This window comes from Paroedura picta, chromosome 5 (genome assembly GCF_049243985.1).
Source record: "Paroedura picta isolate Pp20150507F chromosome 5, Ppicta_v3.0, whole genome shotgun sequence".
In the NCBI taxonomy this organism is placed as follows: Eukaryota; Metazoa; Chordata; class Lepidosauria; order Squamata; family Gekkonidae; genus Paroedura; species Paroedura picta.
Window position 1 is genome coordinate 76,616,576 of NC_135373.1, and position 22,417 is coordinate 76,638,992.

The 22,417-nt window shown below is 41.2% G+C and overlaps 2 protein-coding genes across 8 annotated transcripts in view; one reads left to right on the forward strand and one right to left on the reverse strand.

Moving 5' to 3' along the window:
• On the reverse strand, window positions 1-15,618 carry PUS7L (pseudouridine synthase 7 like). Of its 4 annotated transcripts, none has more exons than XM_077338609.1 (9): window positions 15,543-15,618; window positions 11,575-12,457; window positions 10,320-10,479; window positions 5,464-5,659; window positions 5,244-5,342; window positions 4,064-4,145; window positions 1,354-1,631; window positions 1,190-1,243; window positions 1-354 (listed from the first exon to the last, which is right to left on the reverse strand). In XM_077338609.1, the coding sequence occupies exons 2-9, from the start codon at window positions 12,443-12,445 to the stop codon at window positions 28-30; spliced, it is 2,067 nt and encodes a 688-aa protein (XP_077194724.1). In that variant the 5' UTR covers window positions 12,446-12,457; window positions 15,543-15,618; the 3' UTR covers window positions 1-27. The 4 variants fall into 4 exon arrangements, with proteins under 4 accessions (XP_077194724.1, XP_077194725.1, XP_077194722.1 ...); XM_077338610.1 differs by having other exon boundaries at window positions 11,743-12,461; window positions 15,543-15,614; XM_077338607.1 differs by having other exon boundaries at window positions 11,575-12,461; window positions 15,543-15,614.
• The window catches only part of IRAK4 (interleukin 1 receptor associated kinase 4), a 19,563-nt gene continuing 12,656 nt past the window's right edge, over window positions 15,511-22,417 (forward strand). For 2 of the 4 annotated variants that reach the window (XR_013231158.1, XM_077338620.1), the window contains exons 1-5: window positions 15,511-15,747; window positions 17,226-17,395; window positions 18,567-18,712; window positions 20,000-20,197; window positions 21,558-21,718. Coding sequence is in view for 3 of the 4 variants with exons in the window: in XM_077338620.1 (XP_077194735.1) it covers window positions 17,235-17,395; window positions 18,567-18,712; window positions 20,000-20,197; window positions 21,558-21,718 (666 nt within the window). In the remaining variant the exon portion in view is untranslated. Of the gene's footprint in view, window positions 15,748-16,340; window positions 16,526-17,225; window positions 17,396-18,566; window positions 18,713-19,999; window positions 20,198-21,557; window positions 21,719-22,417 lie in introns of those variants that run through there. The other 2 variants (XM_077338621.1, XM_077338622.1) reach the window with 2 other exon arrangements.

A 22,417-nucleotide genomic window follows, 5' to 3' on the forward strand; every position in this document is an offset into this window, starting at 1 on the left:
AAGTGTTGCTAAACATTTATTTTTTGTTTAAATATCACTTTTCATTATTTCCCCCAAGCAAACCGTGGCATAGCATGATGGATCAAGCCAAAATGACATAGAAAGAAAAGTGACTGAATCCTCTAGGGCACTCTCTCCAGTAACTTTTTCATGTTCATTGTCTTTTAAGAAACTATATGACAGATTGTGAGGATATTTCAAGAGGTGTCTGTAGCAGCCAGGCACATTCAACTGTAACGCAGGAAGTCTAAACTTGCATGTCTGAAGTCCATCTCTGGCCAGCCTTTTATGGTACCACTCTCCAACCTGGTTAGCGGGATACTGAATGCTGTAACCAACCATTGGGAGAACGACCTTTGGGGAGACAAAGGTAAAATATACTGAGTTTTTTTCTGTGATAAGTCATATTCCCAATTCAAAAGGTTCCCTAGAACAGTGGTCCCCAACCTTTTTATCACCGGGGACCACTCAACGCCTTTTGCTGAGGCCCGGCCGGGGGGAGAACCCTGAGCTTGTTTCTCTGCAATGAGATAGTCCCATCTGGGAGTGATGGGAGACAATGACACCCGAAGTGTGTTGTAAAGGGCCGGGGGGATGAAGTAAAGGGCCGGGGGGGGGGGGGGAGAAGGCGTCCTTCGGGGCCCACCTCCAATTAGTCGAAGGACCACATGTGGTCCACGGCCCACAGGTTGGGGATCGCTACCCTAGAAGATCCACATAAAAATGCCTGAGCACACAGGGAGAGTCAGCATGCAGAGGAACTAAAATAGGAACGGGGAAACTGAGCTGGATGCACTCAAAATCTGTAGTGCTGTGCAAACCTTCAAAAGCATAAAGAATGTGCTGTTGGTGGGCAGTGAGATCACCTCTGCTGGTCCTGACCTATCAGCTGAACCTCTGCAGAAAGCCTGTAAGTGCACAAGGGTATGTACACACTTGCAGTATCATGCTAAACAGTTACAAATCTCTATGGGCTCCTTCATGCAACTGAGAAGACACTTCTGAACATTTCTACAGGTTGTATATTTCCATTAAAAGAGATAGATTGTTCAGGCCCCAATGTCTTTTTTTTAATCAATGTTTTCCAGTGACATAGCTGAGACAAAATTATACTATTTAACCCAAAGCCTATGCTACCAATCCAGCATTACTTTATTATTAACACAAAATACATTTTTAACAAACTTACTTGATTTATTGTATATTTATCATCCATTTCTTCTGCAGATGTTACTATATGGACCTGGTTTAAATAAAAAAAGATATGTTTAGATCAATACAGAAATGGGATTTAAAAAGTCACTGTTTATTTTTAAATGGCTGTTATCAGGGTTTTCTGAGCTCACATATTACCTTGGCATTAAGTGAAGAGTTTGCAGTTCTGTCTTCAGCAAAGATCAGATCACCACTCACAACTTTTGTTCCATATGTCTTAATCCGGTAGGAAGCAGCTTCATTCCAAATTCTACTGCAGTATGCATGAACGTAGAAGATGCGCATGGAATGAGGAATGCTGAGCCAACTTTGGCAACACCCTTCTTGATTTATACCATAGCGATTTAATGCTCGAAGTAACATCTTCTCTCTTACTTTAAAGTCAGGCAGCATTGCAAGGGTGCCCTTTGCATCCTCTGAAAGAGAGAAAAATGATTTACAGAAGGACATGTTCTCAGATCCTGACTGCTATTTCTTCTTTGCAAAAGAGGGCAGGAGAGCATGGCCACCTCAGAAGCATGGGCATTTAATTCTTTCCCAGCCACTGCCTTTCCCAGCTCTCCTGTATAAAAACAAATCTTTTTGTTTCCAAGATTTTCTCCTCTTAACTCTGCTAACTTCAAATGCTGGCAAGTACAGAATTCTTGGAAAATGCACTTTTGTTCCAAGTAACTAAAGCAGAACCACTCTGGATGCAGGAGAAGCAGAAGGAATTTTTAAATGTCTCTATTAATTCCATATGAAGAAGACAGGATGTCATATCATAATGAGAAAACTGTTTCCTTTAAATATTTCTCTCCCAGTGAAGCATATCACTTTCAAAATACTGAAATGGTGCTCCCAGAAAGTCCTCTTTTCATGATATATTTTGTATCTCCAAAACTTATTAAATACATGCATTAAGCAGTGGGCTGGTTACAAATAAAATCTTCAGTTTGCATCCTTCCTGAAGCAGATTCTCTTCATGTAATTCCTCAAGATCCCCTACCACCCAGGAACAGTATTTTATACAGATGAGAGGATTGCAGTGGGAAGGGGGGCAGATGGGAAACATTCATTCAACATTAGAAAATTTAGCCTAGAGTGAAACCAGGAAGTCCACCTACACAGATCTTCCCCAAAATGAGAAAGGTAAAATCTAAGGCAGTGGTTCTCAACCTTGGGGTCGGGACTCCTTTAGGGGTTGAATGACCCTTTCACAGGGGTCACGGCAGGGCAAGCAGCTTGGCCGTGGGGAGGGTGGGGCGCCATCTACATAACAGCCTTGCAGGGTAGATTGAGATAGAGCATTCATCTGTCTGGAGCAGCAGGAAAGAGCGAGATCGGCGTGGTGGGACAAGAGGAAGAATTGAACTGAGAAACCTCAGAAAAAAAACCAATTTATATACAATCATGAACAATGGATCTTCACACTATTGGTCAGTTTCAGTTTAATTTCTGTGAAAGAACACTTGCATAATTCTATGGTTGGGGGTCACCACAACATGAGGAACTGTATTAAAGGGTCACAACATTAGGAAGGCTGAGAACCACTGATCTAAGGGATGAGAAAACACCATTTCCACAAATAGTGGTTGTGACAGAGAGCCAAATTCACCCCCTTTTTCATTTGTGCCAATCTCCTTTGTTATTTATTATTATTATCATTATTATCATTATTAATAGCCTGCCAGACCCAGCCAAGCTGGCTTGTGGCAGGTTACACATGTAAAACCCCCAATAAAATAATCTTTCCCATCCTGGCAATGAAAATAACCTCCCTCCCTTTGTATTCTGGAGAAAAAGCCACTAACAGCCAATCAGACCTCTAAGCATATCTGAAGGGATAAGGGAAGGAGAGAGATAGTAGAAATAAAGGCTGGTTTAACTTTTTGATCAGATGGGGTTCAGAGGTATCTTAGACAAGTTAGGGATTCAGCTCTATTTCCAGTGTTTTCAAGGGGAAGACAACTGTTTACTGAAATAGCCTCCAGTGGCCCATACTGATTTAAGGTTATCCTGTTGTATTCCTGGTATTACTGAAAGCTATGGAGTGGCTCTGGGTAAATAGTGTCCAGCTGGCCAGTGTATAAATATTTCTTTGGCCTCTTTCTCAGGTCTGCTGGAATTATGACAGGACAGCACGGGAACAGGAAGCAGTCTTCAATCCCATAATCAATACATGCTGCCATTGAGAGAACCATGGCTTTTGTAGGTTGGGCTATTTTCTTTCAAAAATATATTACCGCTAGCTCGTGCCAAACAGCAACTCAGAACATATTACAGCAGCTGAGCTTGAGAGATATTGGAAATGATTTAATGCTGTAATACAGGTGAGCTCAGCTAGGTGATTGTTCCCTGGACATTAGCAATTAAGTTCTGTCAGTTTGAGAAAGTGGTTTGTTATATTACTGAAGCAGTCCACACGCTAGTGAGCTGTAGCTGTAAACAGCAAAGATGAAGGGAACTTGATGAAGGGAACTGCACAACATTGTGGCTTGCCAGAGAAAACAGTCCATGTACAATTCAAATATTTGCATTTACAAGATGAAATAAATGACACCCAGCACCAACATAGCACTTAACCATGGTTAGTGGTAGCCATAGTTGGCTACTTAACTATGGCTAAGATCCCAAGGGTTCAATTATACCATGGTTTAACTTGCTGAAGCTCTGTCACACAAGGCATGCATAGGAGACATGAAAGAAAAATGTGATATGCAGTATACAAAGCAAATATTGCAAATATTCTCATGTTTTTGGTCAGAGTGACTATAATATTACTACTGCTAGTGTACTCAAAACATTTGATCTTCTGTGCAACCAAATTTCTTTTCCCCTCAATACTACGTTACACGGACATACTTACCAGTCTGAAGAAAGTATTTCTTTGCCTTATTTACAGGATCATCTGTATCTTCTGGTGTGAAAAACAATCTCACAGCTTTGACCTGCCATTGAAGCAAATACAAATAGCAAATTACTCTATATATTCTTAAAATGGCTGCTAATCTGGTGAAGAAAACTGTTAATGCTTGAAAGGATCCCTTGCACACATTCAGAAACATTCTGTTATTACTATTACAAGGCTTAACACTGAGCCATGGCCCACAACTAGTGCAGTTTCATATGGAGTCATTCTCATTGTTACTGGGTAAAAAGAAATTTTTTGCAAAGTATGTGGTTCAGAATTTATTGAATGTTTTGTCTTAAAGTAAACCACTTTCTAGTCTTCCTCATGCCTCCTTCAGCAAATCAACATGCTCCCAGTCCTAGACTACTACTAAGTCTGCAAGCACCAAGCGGTTGCTAAAATCTAGATAAATTCTTTGGTTCTCCCTCCCCCCTTCTTTGATTATATACCAATGAAGGAAATGAAGGAAGTCAGTGGATGCTGAGCCGAGCACTAGAGAGCTTCTCCTGTCTGTCATCCCTAGCTCCTGCACTCCCCTTACTGATGTTCTACCTTTCCTCGCTTTACTAGTCAGTTGCTTTAATTTTCTACCCCTATTTTCTTTTCTTAAGTTTTCTCCTTCTCTTTCTTACTGGGAATAGGAGAGCGAACTGGCCTGTTGTAAAAGCATGTCATTTATACTGGGAGGGGTTCTGGCTCAGTCACAGAACCTTTGCTCTGTATACAGAATGTCCCAGGTTCAATCCCTGGCATCTCCAGTTAGAAGATCTGGCAGCAGATGAGGTGAAGGACCTCTGCCTGAGACCCTGGAGAGCCACTGCCAGTTTGAATAGATAATACTGACCTTGATGGACTAAGTCAGATTCAGTGTAAGGCAGATTCATGTGTTCATTTATCACTTTAGCTTCTGATTGAAAAGTTTCAAGGGGAAAAAAAAAGATATTTGCATTTAAAATAATTTCTGTCAATTTCCTCGGGGAGTTGTGTATTTCTGAGATTTCTGCTTTTCAAATGGAACTTTGATGAGGATTTTCTATGATAAACTGGGGCTGTCCCAGCCAAATTGGAAGGGTATATAGTTGACTATTAAGCTACAAGAATACTTAGATATTATTTTATACATGTTGAAAAATACCAGCTCTTCATTCAGCAAAGCCAATCCAATTTGATCAGTCTGAACATTCTGCCCTTGCCCAAATCGCTGGGGTCCATAGTAATTGATAAAACCATTTTTCTACAAATTAGAAGGAAAAGATTAATGAAGTTTTGAAATACTCTGCATTTACACACAATACATTGAAGTGACTGGAAAGATAACAGTCAGAGATGGCACATTACACTGGGTCTTTTTTTACCTTGACATTCTCAATGGCTTCCATTATACTCTCTTTCAGGCTTGCAGAACAGTCATGGCTGTGGTGTTTTAAATTTCTCACAATTATATCAAAGTGATTTCCTTGCAGTTGACCAAGCCTAAGTGGCTGGCTTGTAGAGTGGACATTAGCCACGCAGATTCCTTTTTTCTCAATTGACCTTCCAAGTTCTTTTAGTCTGCACAACAAAAACAATTGGAAATGTCCTGTTCTACTGAGATAAATTAAATAAATTAAATTAATGGCCTTTACATAATATTTCAATATATTTCACTCAAACTGTAAAATATGAAAAAGTCTATGGTCAAGACTAGCCAATTATTACTAGATATAACTGCCTTGAGCCAAAAGAAAAGACAGGTTTCAGATATTGTAATAAATATAAGGAATAAATGTGTGCTATATACAGAGTTCCCAGAGTTGGAAACTGGTTTAACTATCCAATAAACTGCACTTAAAGATACCACAGATTATTTTCAGTCACTGCTATACTATATAAATCAAAAGGGATATAAACAGGACATCTGCAATAGCTCCTCCCTTTAAAAAATAAAAATTAGGCTTGATGCAACATGGATCATGCAGAAAACACTTACCTATATAAACATCCTGCTCTACCATTTTAAAACAAATTTACCATGTGCTGCCCTGTGTGTGTGCACGCGCATGTATAGCATTAACTTCCCAGAGATGGCTTAGTCCAGGCAGCTGATCACTGGTATGATAATGCTATATGTGTTTGAGGTTGCACACAGAAAAAGTTCATTTAAACATACTGAGGTCACGTAGGGTATTTGAAAGGGTAGGTCCTTTCCCTATGACCTGGATCACATATAAATCAAGCTCTATTCCTCTACTTTCCCTATTGTGGCTTACCTTCTCCCTGGCACAGTTTCAGTTTACTTCCTTCAGTGCAACAGAGAGTAATCCTTTTAGCCTGGAAAGCATCTTTTCCATCTGTTATGCAATATAATATTTTATGGAAGTAGAGAGTACTGTTTATTCTCTAGTTGCACATATGATGCATATGCAAAACTTATTTAAAATATAGCTATATAGTGTTTTCCTAATATCACACAAACACAAAAAACGAAACCAAGAAAGAAAAGAAAGGAGACTCTAAATGAATGGGAACAACAAAAAAATGCCACCCAGAATTCAGAAGAAGAATGAGAAGAAAGCAATTCAGAAGATAGATGCCATAGAGAGAAATGGGAATGAATGGAATATGAAAAGCAAATGCAGTATGAGCAAGCATGCAAATGCAGTATGAGCAATCCATGCAAATTCCTGATTGAGACATTTGAACACATATTCCTTAGTGTGCAACTCAGCAGTTTTTACTGATTAGAGAGATGAATGACACAAGAAGGTTGCAAATCCTTATAGGTTACAAGAGCAAAGCTACCAGGACAAGTGTTCAATGGCACAGTATTGAAGAAAAAAGAACTTTCCAGGGGGAAGCAATAATTGGTCAGGCAGAGTAATAAAGGATCAATAAAGGAAAGAATGTACCAATGGCCCTCGCAGCTATAATCTGCATTAAAAATTAAATGATACAAGCATTTTCAACATGCAAGTCTATTTTTGCAGTCTTTCCACTTGGGGGAGGGGGAAAAACATTTCCTTAGCCTGCTTGTGAGTAAGAACTGCAAAGTCAAATGAACACTTCAAGGACTGATATTTGAACCATCCACTGTGTTTTCAATTATACTTATGTATAATACACACCCAAGAAAAGAAACAGTCCTGGGAATTTGTTTTTGTAAGGCTGACAAGGACAGAGACATTATGGTTGAGAGTGTTGTGGTGCAGAGTTTCTGTATAATGAACAGCAGATTTTCAGCGATCAAAGCCAGAGAATGAAAATGAAGAGCTGAACTCCACTGATATCTCTAATGCCAACAACATAACACCAGCTTGCTAAACTCTTAACTATAGGATAAACAGACAAAGCAAACACATTTTTCAAGGAACAGCTAATCAATAATTTGAAGAGATGGGAGATTACTTTCAACAAAAATCACACAGTGAAGACTTTGATGCCATTTCTTTATTGTTTTCAGCTAGGGAAGAGACTATGTACATCAGAGATGTTGAGGAGTGATGCTTTGTTTTTTGGAGGCAAAACTCTATGATAACCATAGAGATTTGCCCCAAATCAGAATGTCAAGCCACCACAAGCCAATGTCAGTTCTGACATCAGTTTATTGCATTAAAAACACTGTGTTCTTATGGTTTGGGTACTTTGGGGGGGGGGGGGGGGGCTTGAGTCTGGAAAGCAGTGGATTCTTGCTCGGACCAATGGACCTAGCAACCCTATTTTCTGCTTTAGCACAAATGATGGAATGAGCTTTGCAACATGCAACTATCAGAACCCCAAAGAATGGTATACTTGTTGGAATATGCAAGGCCTGCATTGTGAATGACTGAACAAAATATAAAGAGTATTCAGAAGGGGCATCAGAAGAGATATGTATTTAGCATAGATTAGGAACTTCCTGATATTTTTCATATAATCTCCTTGAATGTCCTGATTGGCTCATTTGGGGATTTCCTGCTCCTTTGAGCAGACTTCCTCCCAGCTTGGCTCCACAACAGACAGAATGAACAGAACAGAATGATTGCTATAACTCTCTCTCCTCTTGCTATATAGTTTGCTTCGCTTCAGAATAAAACTATTTTATTCATTTAAGCAGTTTGGTACAGTATTTTGCTGCTCTTTGCTAATTTAGACTCTGCCCTAAACACTATCAATTTCTTCCTGACTCTAAGAAGTACTGCTATACAGTAGGAGTTACCAGCCTTTTTTCCCCAACAAGAATTACTTCCACCAAATGAAAAATATTCCAACCTATGTTTGTACACGCACACCCTTCTCCAAGTACAATATCAACTTTTGTTCTATCCCAGACAGAACATGGGTCATAAAGAGTACCAGAAATGAAGCTATGCTGGACTAAGAAAAATCTTGTCACATGAAAACTTTAAAACAAAACCAAAGAAAAACAAACACTAGAGCAGATACTTTGTTATTCTTTTGTGATATTCTTAGGGGATGCGTAAGCTATTATGCAGCAGCTGGTGAACTTCCAGCGCCTCATGAGCCAGCTGTTGGAGACCCTTGCCAATCCCTGTTATCAGTACTGAACAGAAACCTATCACTGTATATCTGAACCCTGTATGTATTCCTAGTTCTTAGTGCCATTAAATGTCTCTATTCTCTCTCTCATAAACCTATTATTATTATTATTATTATTATTATTATTATTGGATTTATTACCCGCCACTCCCTTGCGGCTCGTGGTGGGTCACAACAGTATAAAACCCCATAAAATACATTAAAATCCAATTGACACATCTGCAATTAATGAGCTACCTGGCAAGAGCGGCTAATCGACTACCCATTCCCCCACTAGCAGGTGGAGAGGGGATACTGATGGTACCCGTCTCTAATCCCAATCCTCAGGTCCCGGGGGGGCATAGATGTTAAACCTGGTCTCAACCGTAAACCTGGCGAAAGAGCTCGGTCTTGCAGGCCCTGCGGAATGATGGAAGGTCCCGCAGGGCCCGCAGCTCTCCCGGGAGCTCATTCCACCAGACGGGGGCCAGGACCGAAAAGGCCTTGGCCCTGGTCGAGGCCAGGCATGCTTCCCTAGGGCCGGGAACGACCAACAGATTTTCTCCTGCAGAACGTAAAGCTCTGCGGGGGGCATAGGGCAATAAGCGGTCCCTCAGGTATGTGGGTCCGAACTCGCGTAAAGCCTTGAAGGTTAAAACCAAAACCTTGAACCGGATCCTATCATCACCACTGCAGGCATTGGTGGAACCAAAAAGTTTTTTACAGAGCATTCTTCCACTATGTGTTTGGTTGAGGCTGGGTGTACAGCCTGTGGTTATGAGATTGGGTCAACCCCCTACCCCTGGTTTTCCGGACTGAGTGCTAGACCTGGTCCGGAACTACTGGACAATCTCCCCCTTGATTACATCTTATCTGTTAGTGATGCCATGTGAATTGATGCCAGGGCATCGACCTGTTGGGGGGGGGGGGGAGAGAATTTGTTGTTTCCATCATCTTGTAATATATGTAATTTTTGTAATTATGGTATTGTTCAAATGTTATAGTATGTTTTATGATATTTTTAGAGTTTATTGATGTTTTATGCTTTTACTGATTATAAACTGTCACGAGCCAGCTATGCTGGGAGTTGTGGTATATAAATATGATTAATAAATAAAAATAAATAAATTCTACTTCCATTCTAGGTTTTGTTTCTGTCTCTTTATAAGTCTCTTTATAAGTCCAGTATTAAGAAGAAGAAGAAGAGTTGGTTCTTATATGCCGCTTTTCCCTACCCGAAGGAGGCTCAAAGCAGCTTACAGTCGCCTTCCCTTTTCTCTCCTCACAACAGACACCCTGTGAGGTGGGTGAGGCTGAGAGCGCCCTGACATCACTGCTCAGTCAGAACAGTTTTATCAGTGCTGTGGCGAGCCCAAGGTCACCCAGCTGGTTGCATGTGGGGGAGTGCAGAATCGAACCTAGCATGCCAGATTAGAAGTCCGCACTCCTAACCACTACACCAAACTGGCTCTCTAATTTAGAATTTAGAAAACATTTATGAATAGAACAAATTAAAAAGGCTGGAATTGTTATCTGCATCCTTTGAGCTGACCCCCGCCATCCCCACCAACATAGGATGAAGCCATATCCCTGAAAGGGTTAGGATGTATGACCGCAATTACAATATAATCTTTTGTTGCTATTTTTGGCAAAAATTTAAAGGGGTACCAGATTTAATAAATAGTATTAACCTGCATTGTGACCTGGCCTTTGATACCTTTTAGGAGTTACCTTCTTCACCACCATAGTCTGGTACGTAATGGCCTTCTTGTCTTTAATGCCTGTGTAACTGAAGTCTGAAGACAGCACACCAAGTTCAGATGACAAATAGCCAATTGCTTCAAGCGTTTCCAGGTTCTCTTTCCGGAGAGTAAAAGCTGCAAATGATATCATGATAAACCCACCGTTCTGAATTCATTAATGGCACTCCAAAGGGATGCACAGATGCACATAATGCACTGGTATGAATGGGGTGAGGTTGAGAGAGCCCTGATATCACTGCTCGGTCAGAACAGTTGTATCAGTGCCGTGGCGAGCCCAAGGTCACCCAGCTTGCTGCATGTGGGGGAGCACGGAATCAAACCTGGCTTGCCAGATTAGAAGTCCCCACTCCTAACCGCTACACCAAATAATACCCATCAACCCTCCTTATATTAAGGGATGAGTTTGTATGATAGATGGGATGACTCGAATGCAGGTGGAATCCTGCTCTTTTCACTAGAAATTAAAACAAGGCTTTCTCCATCATCACTGTCCTATCTTCCATAACATAAGGTTGGTCTCTTGCTTGATTTCATCCAGTTATTTTCATTAGTACAGCTCCTGACCCATAAGGCTTTTGTTTGTACAAGTACTATGATCCCTTTTGGGATGATCAAAAGGGACTCCTCCTCCCGTTTTCATCAATGGAAAAGCTGACTGGATCCAGCCCATAGTTTTGAAACCTACATCTCAATTATGCCAGGAACCTTGAGAAACTGTAGGCACATTTGCTTAGAATAATGCCTGAAAGCAAATCACTTCCCTAGTATACCCTGTTATAGATTTCTTGTGCTTTCATAGCACTATATTTCCTAAACTTAAAAAAAATTAATAATAAAAAATCAATTACAAGCATGATATAAAATTCCAATTCCAGGGTCTTCCAATATCTAACTCAATTTTTCTCAGCTTTGAATAGATTATTAACTAATCAGTAGCCCCTGAGAATTGATGTAATAAAAGGATGCCTGGCACTTAAAATCCAGTACAATATGTCTCCCTTGCAGTCTTTGACCATAAAAAGTTTGGCTATGGACTTGTATTAGTACTACTTCACATTTATCGGCTAGGGGTTGGATTAAGTGACTCCCATTTTATAAGCGTGGACTCTTTGTCTGCCAGAAAAAGTCCATCTGAGAAAGATTTCTCACTTAACACAAAAAAGTTAGGAGATTTTGAATACTCAAAGAAAGTGTTTGTCACACAGTTACCTGTGTATATTTCTTGTTTCTCTTTGCAATCAACATTAGTTCTTTTTCGAAAACCAGATCTCTCACGAAACCTTACCACAACCACAGAATTTTGCTGAGCATCAGGGAATGACTTTGTTTCTACCCGCTTTCCAAATTTTTTACTGATAAAATGGTGAACTTTCTTACGGTGTTCCTTATTGCCATCAGGTTTAAAAGCAAACTTTGAATATTCTATTCTGGCATCTAAAAATTTGAGAAAACCACACGCTTCCTCTTCAGACACCAAGTGGCAGAGTTCCTGGTAATCTTGGTTCGCTTTCACCACAATTTCACCACATTTTGTAACAGTGATCAAGTACGGATACTGCTGTCTTATGGCACAATGCAAGCTGGCACGAGTCCTCTTATCAGGAACTGGACCAAGGGAAAACTCAGGGGGATGAACTGCAGGCTCAGATTTAGAATTCCACGTGTCCTTCATGTTACAAGTGAACAGCCTTAGCTGCTCACATACAGAGTTGTCCAACAAGGAGTCCAGCATAGCAACTTTGTCAAGCTGACAAGCAAATACATTATTGTCTTCAAAATCTCCAACCTCTCTATTGGAAGGAGTGTCACTTGGAACGCTGCAATGTTCCTCTTCTATACACTGCTCTGGAGAGCTCAGGCGTGGTCTTTTACAGTCTTGCTGGCAGATCTTAAGTTGTTCTGACAATGTTTCTTTGCTGTTGAGATCTGTTGTGATTTTGGTAACTAACTGTCCAGATACATCAATTTCTGTTACCACAAAGTCATTTGGTGATTGTTTTATATTACCGCAAAAGCCAATATGATCATTCACATAAGAGGAAGAGTGGAACTTGAATGGCCTGCAAGAGTCTTCTTCCATTTCAATATTATACTGCCTGACAAAAGAGGAAAAGGATCAAAGCAATAAATCAGACAATTGGGGATGGAAGTAGAATCTGAAACATTAAGTTTAAAAGAAATAACTTTCTCATTTTAAATATGTGAGAAAACCTCAGACTATTGGGCCATCAAGCTCAATATGAGCTACTCACAAGCATTGGGTTTGTACGGTCTCACAACGGACCTCCTATGGGGTTTGTGGAGCTGGGGGAGCTGTAAGATGGCTGGGATTGGCCCGAGGTCACCTGGCTGACTGCAGATGGAGGAGAAATCAAACCCAGTTCTCCACATTAGAGGCTGCCACTCTTCATGGCTATACCATGCTGGGTCTGTCCTGGGGAAGAGGCTTCCGCCTCCCGCGGGGTAACCTGCTGGGCCTGCTGGGCAGAGAAACAGTGTGGGTTTCTTCAACAGTTTTTAATTCTTAATTGTGTACTGCCCGACTATTGTGATTATTTGTATAAAATAATGTTGGGAACTATTTCTAGGAGTATTACTACTATTACTCTTCCTAATGGACTTGCTAATGAATACTACTCAGACAGGTTTTTATTGGATGTTTGTATTATTTCTGTGAACTACTGTGAGCTAGCTAGCTTGCTGGGAGGAACAGTATACAAGTCCAAACAGAAATAAATAATAATAAATATTCTAATAACTGCTTCCTGCGACCCTTTAACAGGAAAGAATTGAATCTGAAACCCTCTACATGCAAAAGATGTGATCTGTTGCTGAGCCATGAACCCTTCACTGCAAAATCAGTGGAATTTAAAAATCTTTTGTATGTTACTAAAATATCAAACAAATACAGTTTTAAAGACCAGTGGAATTAACAGATTCTTTTGCTTAGCATTAAACATCTAATACTAAGCAATTAACTCATTTTATTATTTTACTAGCTTCAAAGGCTGTTCCTAAGAACAGGCCCTGAAAAGGTCCCCTCCCCTGGCTTTGGGCCACAGCTTGCAGCCAGATCAAGTGGGGTGCACGGGGGCTTGGCAGATCGTTAGCAGGGCCAGGACAGAGCTCCTTAGCAGTCAGCAGGCTGGGAGGCCCTCGTTAGCAGGCCTTCCACCACGACCTTTTGCCCAGGGCCCTCTCCCCTTACATGCTGCTGGCTCCAGGCACTGAGGCGCGTCTGAGGGTCCAGGGACGGAGGGTGGGAGCTGCATTAGCAGGGCCAATCAGGGTGCAGCCAGCTTGCCTACACCCTGATTGGCCCTATTCCAACTTGGACAGCTGGACACGTCCCCCCCCCCCCCCGCCGGCTGTTCCACAAATATATAGAGGAACCATGGATAAGGATTTATTATATATTTGTATACTGCCTTCCCCTAAAGCTCAGGGTGGTTCACATGGAACATAAACAGTTCATGGAATTTTGTTACTTCATAAGGTATAAGTCAACTGTAACAATGTCAAACATAACTGAAGGTAACAGACTAATCTATAACAGTTTGAAGAGGTCCATGGTTCTGGTATATGGGTTCTTGGGAGAGAGGTTCACAGGCCCTGCAGCTGTTACCGATTCCAGTTGACCTCAATCAAATGCCTGGTAGAAGATCCCTCTTTTGAAGGCCCCCCTCATGGAACTCATTGTTGCTAACTATTGGCTTACATTGGGGAAACAGACAAACCGATGGAGGACAGATCCCATCAATCATTATTAGCCATGATGACTAAGTGGATCCCATCAATCATTATTAGCCATGATGACTAGCAGTTCCACTGCTAGATCCTGAGCAATGGGTACTGTTATAGGTCTCCTCTGTGGCATTTTATTTATTTGACTTCTAGCCCACCACTCTCAGACATATGACTCGTGGCAGGCTATAAATCATCCTATTATCAGTTCATACATCAGCTATGACCTCAAAAGCATGACTAGGCCATGGTGATCCATGCTCTGACTACATCCTGGTTAATGTAAGAGCCAGTTTGGTGTAGTGCATGCCGGGTTAGATTCTGTACTCCTCCATATGCAACCAGCTGGGTGACCTTGGGCTCGCCATAGCACTGATAAAACTGTTCTGACCGAGCAGTGATGTCAGGGCTCTCTCAGCCTCACCTACCTCACAGGGTGTCTGTTGCGGGGAGAGGATAAGGAGGGCGACTGTAAGCCGCTTTGAGACTCCTTCGGGTAGAGAAAAGCGGCATATAAGAACCAACTTTCTTCTTCTTCTAATGCATAATTAATCAGTATCCATGTGCAGCCTGAGAGGGTAGCACAGTTTAATTGCATTGTTTAATTATACAGTCCAGAATTGCTGTACTGTTGATTGTATTTTCTTATTTTAACACATTGTTATCTAATGTTGTGATCCAGTTTTATTGCTCCGTAGGTTTTATGTGTTAAGACTTACTGCATTGTTTTTGTGTAATCTGCCTGGAGTCTCAATGAAGGTGAACAATAAATTATTACATTAGGAGGGGTAACTGCCCTCCTAAACACCTTCCTTGCAACCCAACAATCTTCTCACAATGCAGTTACAGCATTGCTCTTATTTAAAGAAATATAAAAAATTTCCCCCCCCAGCATAAGCCCTGAACAAGAATGGAATTTAAATAAAGAACTTTATTTCTGTACAATTTAATGAGTTAAGCCACTTTATAGGGAAGTACCAGGAATGCTCTGACGTTTTAACGGATGTTACGATGAGTGGGCTTTCATGCGGGGAAGTTTCTGCCCATGCAACCCAAATCCTACACCGGTTGACTGCCCTCTATAAGCCAGGGCGTCCAGGCGGGCGGCGAGTGCCCTTAGAGCTCTACACGACCATGCAGAGAGAACGGATGCGCCGAGCAGCCAGCGGGCCTTGCTCCTAAAGGCGCCTACTTCAGACGCTGCTGACCTTCGGGATCCAGCCGGACACTGAGCGCCTTCTAGCGGAAACGGCGCCACTCCGGGTCACAGGGAGGCGAAGACCAAACGCCAATGGAGCACGCCATCATGGCCGAGCGAGAAATCACGCTCCGGCCAGAGGCGCCGTCCGACCCTCTAAGGGGAACCCCGCGGAGGGAGGGAGGGAGGGAGTGTTTCGATGCGCTTCCCGCTTTCGGAGCACCTTTAACCTCACCTGGCACCAACTTCGGCCTCGACTTCCTCAGCAGCGGACTGGCCCTCAGCAAGAGGGGAAGCGGAGGACGCATGCGTGGTACTCTTAAAGGGGAGGAGTAGAATTAAAGGACATGAAAACGGGGAAGTTCCGCGTTTGTGCAATATGAGGATGTTAGCGGGAGGGAAGCGCTTCTGTTTTGCGGAGTTTGAGAGCACCGCTGCGGGTAAGTCGCCCTTAGGAATGGCGTCCCTTCTTCCTAGACACGTGTAGCCGGGGTTGTGATCTCTACACGGGTTTATGTCTTTTCTTAAACTGAATGAACTTTCACTGTTTTTGTCCGCACAAGAAGCACTAATCCGGATTAAACGGAAGTCCAGTAGTACTTGAAAGACTGGCGCAATTTATTCCAAACTGGCATAGATTTAATGAGCCCGAACAGAGTTTGTCAGATGGATCTAACTCCCTAGACTGCATACTGAAATGGATTCTTGTAGTCTTTAATTGCCATTTCTATCCCTGCTAAATTTTGTGGTAGCTGACTAATGCGGCTTGGTTGATTAGACTCCCTACGGTGCTGATCAGTGTGAACGGAAAAAAGTATAGGAAAATTCACCATTCTATAGCTATCCTGATTAAGTGGTGTGGAAATATCAGAGGTTATTTGGGCTGGAGTAACCAAACATTGTTATGTTACCTTTTATTGTAAGATTTACCATGGGGAGGGATATATTCCTAATATATGTCTCTGTTTACAAAAAAAGAAAAGAAAAATGTTTTCTTATGATGGTTGCCAATTAGTGACTTATTTCTTTCCAGTGCTTTTACAGTCATCTAACAGTGTGCTGAATTTTGGGAACCTGTAAATATTGGTGTTCTGGGCATGATATGTTACAGCTAATACTGAAGAATAGTGTGCTCTTCAGTGGTCCCCAACCTTTTTATCACCAGGGACCACTCAACGCCGAGGATCACTCACCGGGGATCACTCAACGCCGGGTGGGGTGGGTAGTTTACTCCTCTACTCTCAACCACTGCCCTAACGCTCTCTGATCGCTATGGTAATGTTTAAACATCCCTTCAAAATAAGAGACAGATACGCCACAACAATGAAGTGTGTTGTAAAGGGCTGGGGGGATGAAGTAAAGGGCCGGGGGGGAGGGAGAAGGCGTCCTTTGGGGCCCACCTCCAATTAGTCGAAGGACCACATGTGGTGTGCAGCCCACAGGTTGGGGATCGCTACTCTAGGTATCTAAACCTTGTAACCTTGTACAACTTGCTGGCAACTCTGTACTGCTTGTTCAGCCTCCCTGCAACTCTGTTTTGTGTTGGTGCTATGAGTGAAACAGGAATTCTGGTTCAAGAGTATTTATTGTGAGATGGTTCATTAAATGGGAACGATTTCCCTTTTAGTAACTTCTGGGAGTGTGAAGCAATTCTTTAAAAAAATTGAGACAAGAGAGGCTCTAATAAGAAAATAACCCAAATTATAGGGGAAGAGAAGCCAGCAGTATTTTTTTAGGGCAATATGACTCTTCTTGTAAATAAGTATATGCTGTTTTATTTTTTATTCAAAACACTCACAAGTATAGTAGAATTTAGAATTGTTGTCATCTTCTTTAGAGACCTGAAAATATCAAACATAAATGCCATCTAATGACAAAGTGTTAGAACTGCTTGAAAACATTTTTAAACATTTTGTAGGACTCAAAAATGAACAATTCCATAACTCCTTCAACATATGTGCGCTGCCTTGGCTATGGCCTGATGAAGCAACTGGCAGATTTCATCGATCCACAGGAAGGATGGAAGAAACTAGCAGCAGACATAAAAAATCCATCTGGCACAGAGAGATACAACCAGATGCATATGAGGTAGCATTGTATTGGTGTAGCTTGGTGTGGTGGTTAGGAGCGCGGACTTCTAATCTAGTGAACCGGGTTTGATTCTGCACTTCCCCACATGCAACCATTATTCTTCTCAAACTTTCAGTTCTGTTTTCAAGACAGTCCTTTTAACTTTTTTGCATTTACTTTTGAAATTCTCTTTCTTTTATCATACAATATTTCTGTCGTGTTAGTTTTTTTCTTTGCAAACTACTTTCTCAAACTGAATTATTTCTTTTTATATGCAGTATTGTCCTGCTTGCTTGCTTCTTAATTTTAACACCTTATAGCTTCTCAACATGCCTTTGCCCTGGATCCTATAGTGCCATTCTTATGGCAGCACATCAGCTCCTCCAACAGAATAGCCTCAGTGTTTGTGAACAGGGCAGGGTGATTTTTTTTTGCCAGAGTCTTCTCTCCTGATGCAAGGAAAGAATGGGTCTGAGGGGTAAAGGAGACTGCAGTGAGTAGTGGGGAGGTGGTTAAGTTGCCTTCCTTGAGCATGACCCCCCCTTGTGCTGTTTAGGACCTAGTCCTTTACATATCTTCTTGAGTGGTAGTATGCTTAGATAACAGGTTGCTTTGCAAGGGCAAACAAAAGTGTTGTGACTCTCATGTTTCAGTCTTAAAATCTCTTTGCTTGGAAAAATGTCTTTGGGACTTGCTTCCTGAAAAGATTGCAGTCTTCCCCCCCCCCCCCACAAAGAGCAGTAAGACTCTTAACTGGGAAACCAGTTATCCTTTTCTCTACATTCTTGTCTTCCTTTACCCTCTAGTGCGTAAAGGAAGTTGGTATCATTTACATAATATATGAAGATCTGTTTAATTTTTTTTTCGCACTTCATGCCAAAAGCTTCAGTGAAAATATTTTAGAGCATTGTCTCACATTAGTAGTGCGTGAAAGTATGTGTATGGATATATGCACACTTTGGATCTTTTAACACTGGTTAGTTATTCCAAAACTGTTGCTTAAAAAGAGTTTCATTTTAGAAGATAGCACAATAATCCATCAGGAAAATTACTGCTAAGAGGGATGTGTCATAAGAGCGATGAGAAGGATTCCGATTTATTAAAAACCTTAGTGTTTAAACATGAAGAATACTATATGCTTCTGATTTTCTCGATTTTCTCTGATTCTAAATCTGTCTGGGCTTTTTAGGAGATTTGAAGCATTAACACAAATGGGGAAGAGCCCCACCTGTGAATTGTTGTATGACTGGGGGACACTAAACTGTACAGTTAGTGATCTGGTGGATCTGCTGATCAGAAATCAGTTCTTAACTCCAGCCAGCCTTTTGCTTCCAGGTAATCTTGATCTACACAATATCTATGGTTTCTATTATTATGGAACATGTTTTATTTATGGAACTTGTGTCTTATTGCAATAATTTGAACATATTTAAATCTTTGTATAATAGTCATGAGAAACAGAAGCCTGATGAATAAGTTAAGGACATGAAAGTTTGGCTTTATTTTTGTATTTACATTAAATAAAAGATCAGGGATTGTTATGATGTAGTTCAGAGGATAAGATGCAACCACAGCACAAATTTAGTTTGCATTACAGAGATCTGCCTCACTGCCTGATAGTCATATATTTGACAAAAATATGGTAAATAACAATATAACTTGACAGTGCACTCATAACACTAGAGAACCTCCAAGGTGGGCACAGAAAGTAAATGTAGCTATTTTGCATTGAATCAGACCCTACTTTGACTTGTAGCAGTTTTAGCTTGAGATCTTTCAAATCAGCTAAACCCTGATCCTTTTCATTGAAGGGGCCAGGGATTGAATCTGGGACCTTCTGTATACAAAGATGCTTTACTGCTGAGTCCAGAACACACTCACAAGTACAATATATCCTCCTTAGCCTGAAGCACCAGCTTCCCCTAGAATTCTCCAGCCATGTGTACATTTTCACTGTCAAGTCATCAAGACCATTGTAGGCTGTATTAACTGAACTATTTTAAAAGCAGATTAGACAGATTCATGGAGGACTACTAGCCATGGTGACTATAAGGAAACTCTCCATTCAGAAGTGGTAAACGTCTGAATATCAGTATCAGAAACAATATCAGGAGAAGCCTTTGCCCATATATACCCTGTTGTTGACCCTGTTGTAAGTTCTCCTTATCAGCCAGATGGCAAGATGCATATTTCTAGTAGTTTCTGATTCACAAACATGGTTGAATTGCACCATTAGGTTGTGAAGATAAATCCAGTTCACCATTACAGCATGATTTGGTAAATTTCACAGTTTTGCACCATAAATATTTCCAATCCTTCATCATGATAGATTCTCTGAAATTCACTTGTTTTGTCTCAGTTTCATAAGAAAGTAAAAGTTTGTAAATTCTGCCCAAAAGTTATTGCTTATATCTTGCATAATCAGCTTTTCAAAGTCAGTTTGTCCTCTTAGTCTTGCATTTGAGTCTTTTAGCTCTTCTTTCACCATCGATGCCCACTGCATATATACGAACCAGTTGGCTGTTTCTCCCACCATACATTTTATTTGTTGTTGCAGGTTATGCATGTTGACAATATTTCCAACCTCAAACTCTTTTGGCTTGCTTTTTATTTCATTAACAGATTCTGTAAGAGTGATAGATGATGCTACAGTAACATTACCTTCAGAAGAGGTTATGCCAAAATATGACCTAAAATCTCCTTTAAAGAAAAAGCAAATGATATCAGTAGCACCACCCTCGACTCCAGATAATGGGCACCTTGCTGTGGCTTCTTGTAGCTTAGTGATGGAAGACAAGACTTTGCAGTCGAATGATTCAGGTAGGAAGGGGGTACTTCTCATCATATCTCTGATGCTGAACCTGGACATTGGGGTACAGATTGAAAAACTGACATGCTGGGATCAGGTGCAGATTTGAAAGACATTTGTACAAACCTGTGTCACCCCCAGACTGACATAAAAATCCCAAACAAGAAATTTTTTAAAACTAAAAAAGAAAGAAAAACATTAATATACTACTAGGAAAATGAGGCAACACTATTTTGAGGGTCATTTAAGAATCCTATAAACAAAATAAATCAAGAGGCTGGAACGTACCAGTAACGAGGGGGGGGGGAAGATGGCAGGGATAGAGAGAGAGAGGCTGTGGCAGCAGTGTTGCAGGTGAACTGGCTGGAGAGTGAGTAGGCTGGAGGGTGGGTGGGCCGCCAAGCAGGCAGGCAGGAGGGACAGTGAGGAGGGTGAAAGAGGCGACATGGTTGGGTTAGCTGAGGAGGAAAAGCAAGGGAAGGGAGAGAAGGGCTAGCAATGGGATGGGGAATGGTAGAAGAAGAAAGAGAAGCAGTGAGGGGCCAAAAGGGGCTAACAACTACCCAGGAAGGGTGGGAGAAGTAGAGCAAAGCAGTTGAGTGACAAGGCCACTAGGAGGCAGGAGAAGTAAGTTGAGTTTAAATCAGTTTTTCTCCCATTGCTTGTTTGGACCAAATTAATATTAAAATACCGATAGTTTTGCTAATTTGTGGATTGACTGATCAGTGTACTAATACAGAAGAGCTGATTTAGTTGCTTTTTGCTTTCTTTTAATCATCTTGGGGGAAAATACTAACCAATTTTTGCACCTTTGGCTCAGGGTAAGAACTTCAGCAGCTTGGGAAGCTACGATTTAAAGTGAGGCAAGCCTCACAACTGCATAATCCCATAGTTTGGATAGGTAATCTGAGCCAAAGAGGCATTCTCTATCCCCATCCTAGTTTATCTGCTCGGTTGATGGTAAGCAATGAGTTACTGATGAATTATACCTGGAAGGAGTAAAAAAAATCCCCTTTTTCTCTCCTCTCCAAAAGATTTCTGGGTATTACTCCTGGAATGAATTTGAGGGGGAATGGGGGATAGTGGACACTGCAAGTATTTTTGCCCATCTTAGCTACCTCAGCTTTCTATGCCATCAATAAAAGGAAAGTACAGAGGAAGTTTGTTTGAGCTGGAATCCAAACCTTGACTCCTCTTCCCCACCGCACTCTTCTCTGCTGCCATCGGGTGAAGGCTGTTAATCATGGCTGGGATTTATGGTGCTTGGACTGGATTCTTGGAAGTGGATTGCTATGTTCTCATTTTACAGATAATTAGAAGGAAATGGACATTTCCACTCATGGCACATTAAAAGTTCCTATGTTGTTTCAGGGTTAAAGAGTTTTTTGTTTCATGAGCTGCAAAGAGTTACCAATAACTTTGATGATCGAATGGTATCGGCTGGTGGTAACAAGCTAGGCGAAGGAGGCTTTGGAGTTGTATACAAAGGATGCATTGATGGGAGAACCGTGGCAGTGAAAAAACTTTCTCCTGTAGGTTGTCAGCAATTCAATATCTCCATTTATGTATTGTGTATCTTGCTTTTATACAGTCTTCTGTATCTCACTTAGAGAACTGTAGAAATGAAGTTGTGGAAGGGGTAGGAAACTCATCCAGGGATTAGCCCAATGCGTTGTATGCCATATCCAACAAAAGCCAATTCAGTAGAAGAATGTAGCCCACCCTAAATCAGAATAAGTTTCCCAAAAGCAGCTACTGGGACAGATAAAGATCCCCAAAATAAGCAGTTTGTAAAATATTTCTAGTTCCTGAATGCTAGATTTTGAGTGGGCCTTGTTCATTTAACAGCAGAAAAGTAGGGTAGCTTCTGCAGATTAGGGAGGAGAATAGTGTGTGTGTGTGTTGTGGAGAGAGGAGTCTTCATGCATTTACAAAGTCAAATGCTCCCTCTTAGTGCAAGAAGTATAGGATAATTGTGGGTCGTTTGAACTTTCTGTTTAATTGACTCCTTTGCTGTTGGGGCTTCAAAATATGGCCTCGACTCTTTAAAGAACAGCATAGATTTCATCATTTCAGAGTATAGGTTTTCTCAAATGGTGCCAAAAGACTTGTATGCAGAAGAATCTTTCTGTGCAGTTTACAAAGCCCTCGGGAGGGACTTGATCAGGCAGCAACATTATTTGTGTATGACATCTTCATGTCATGGGCCCAGGGCTGAAATTGGTCTGTCT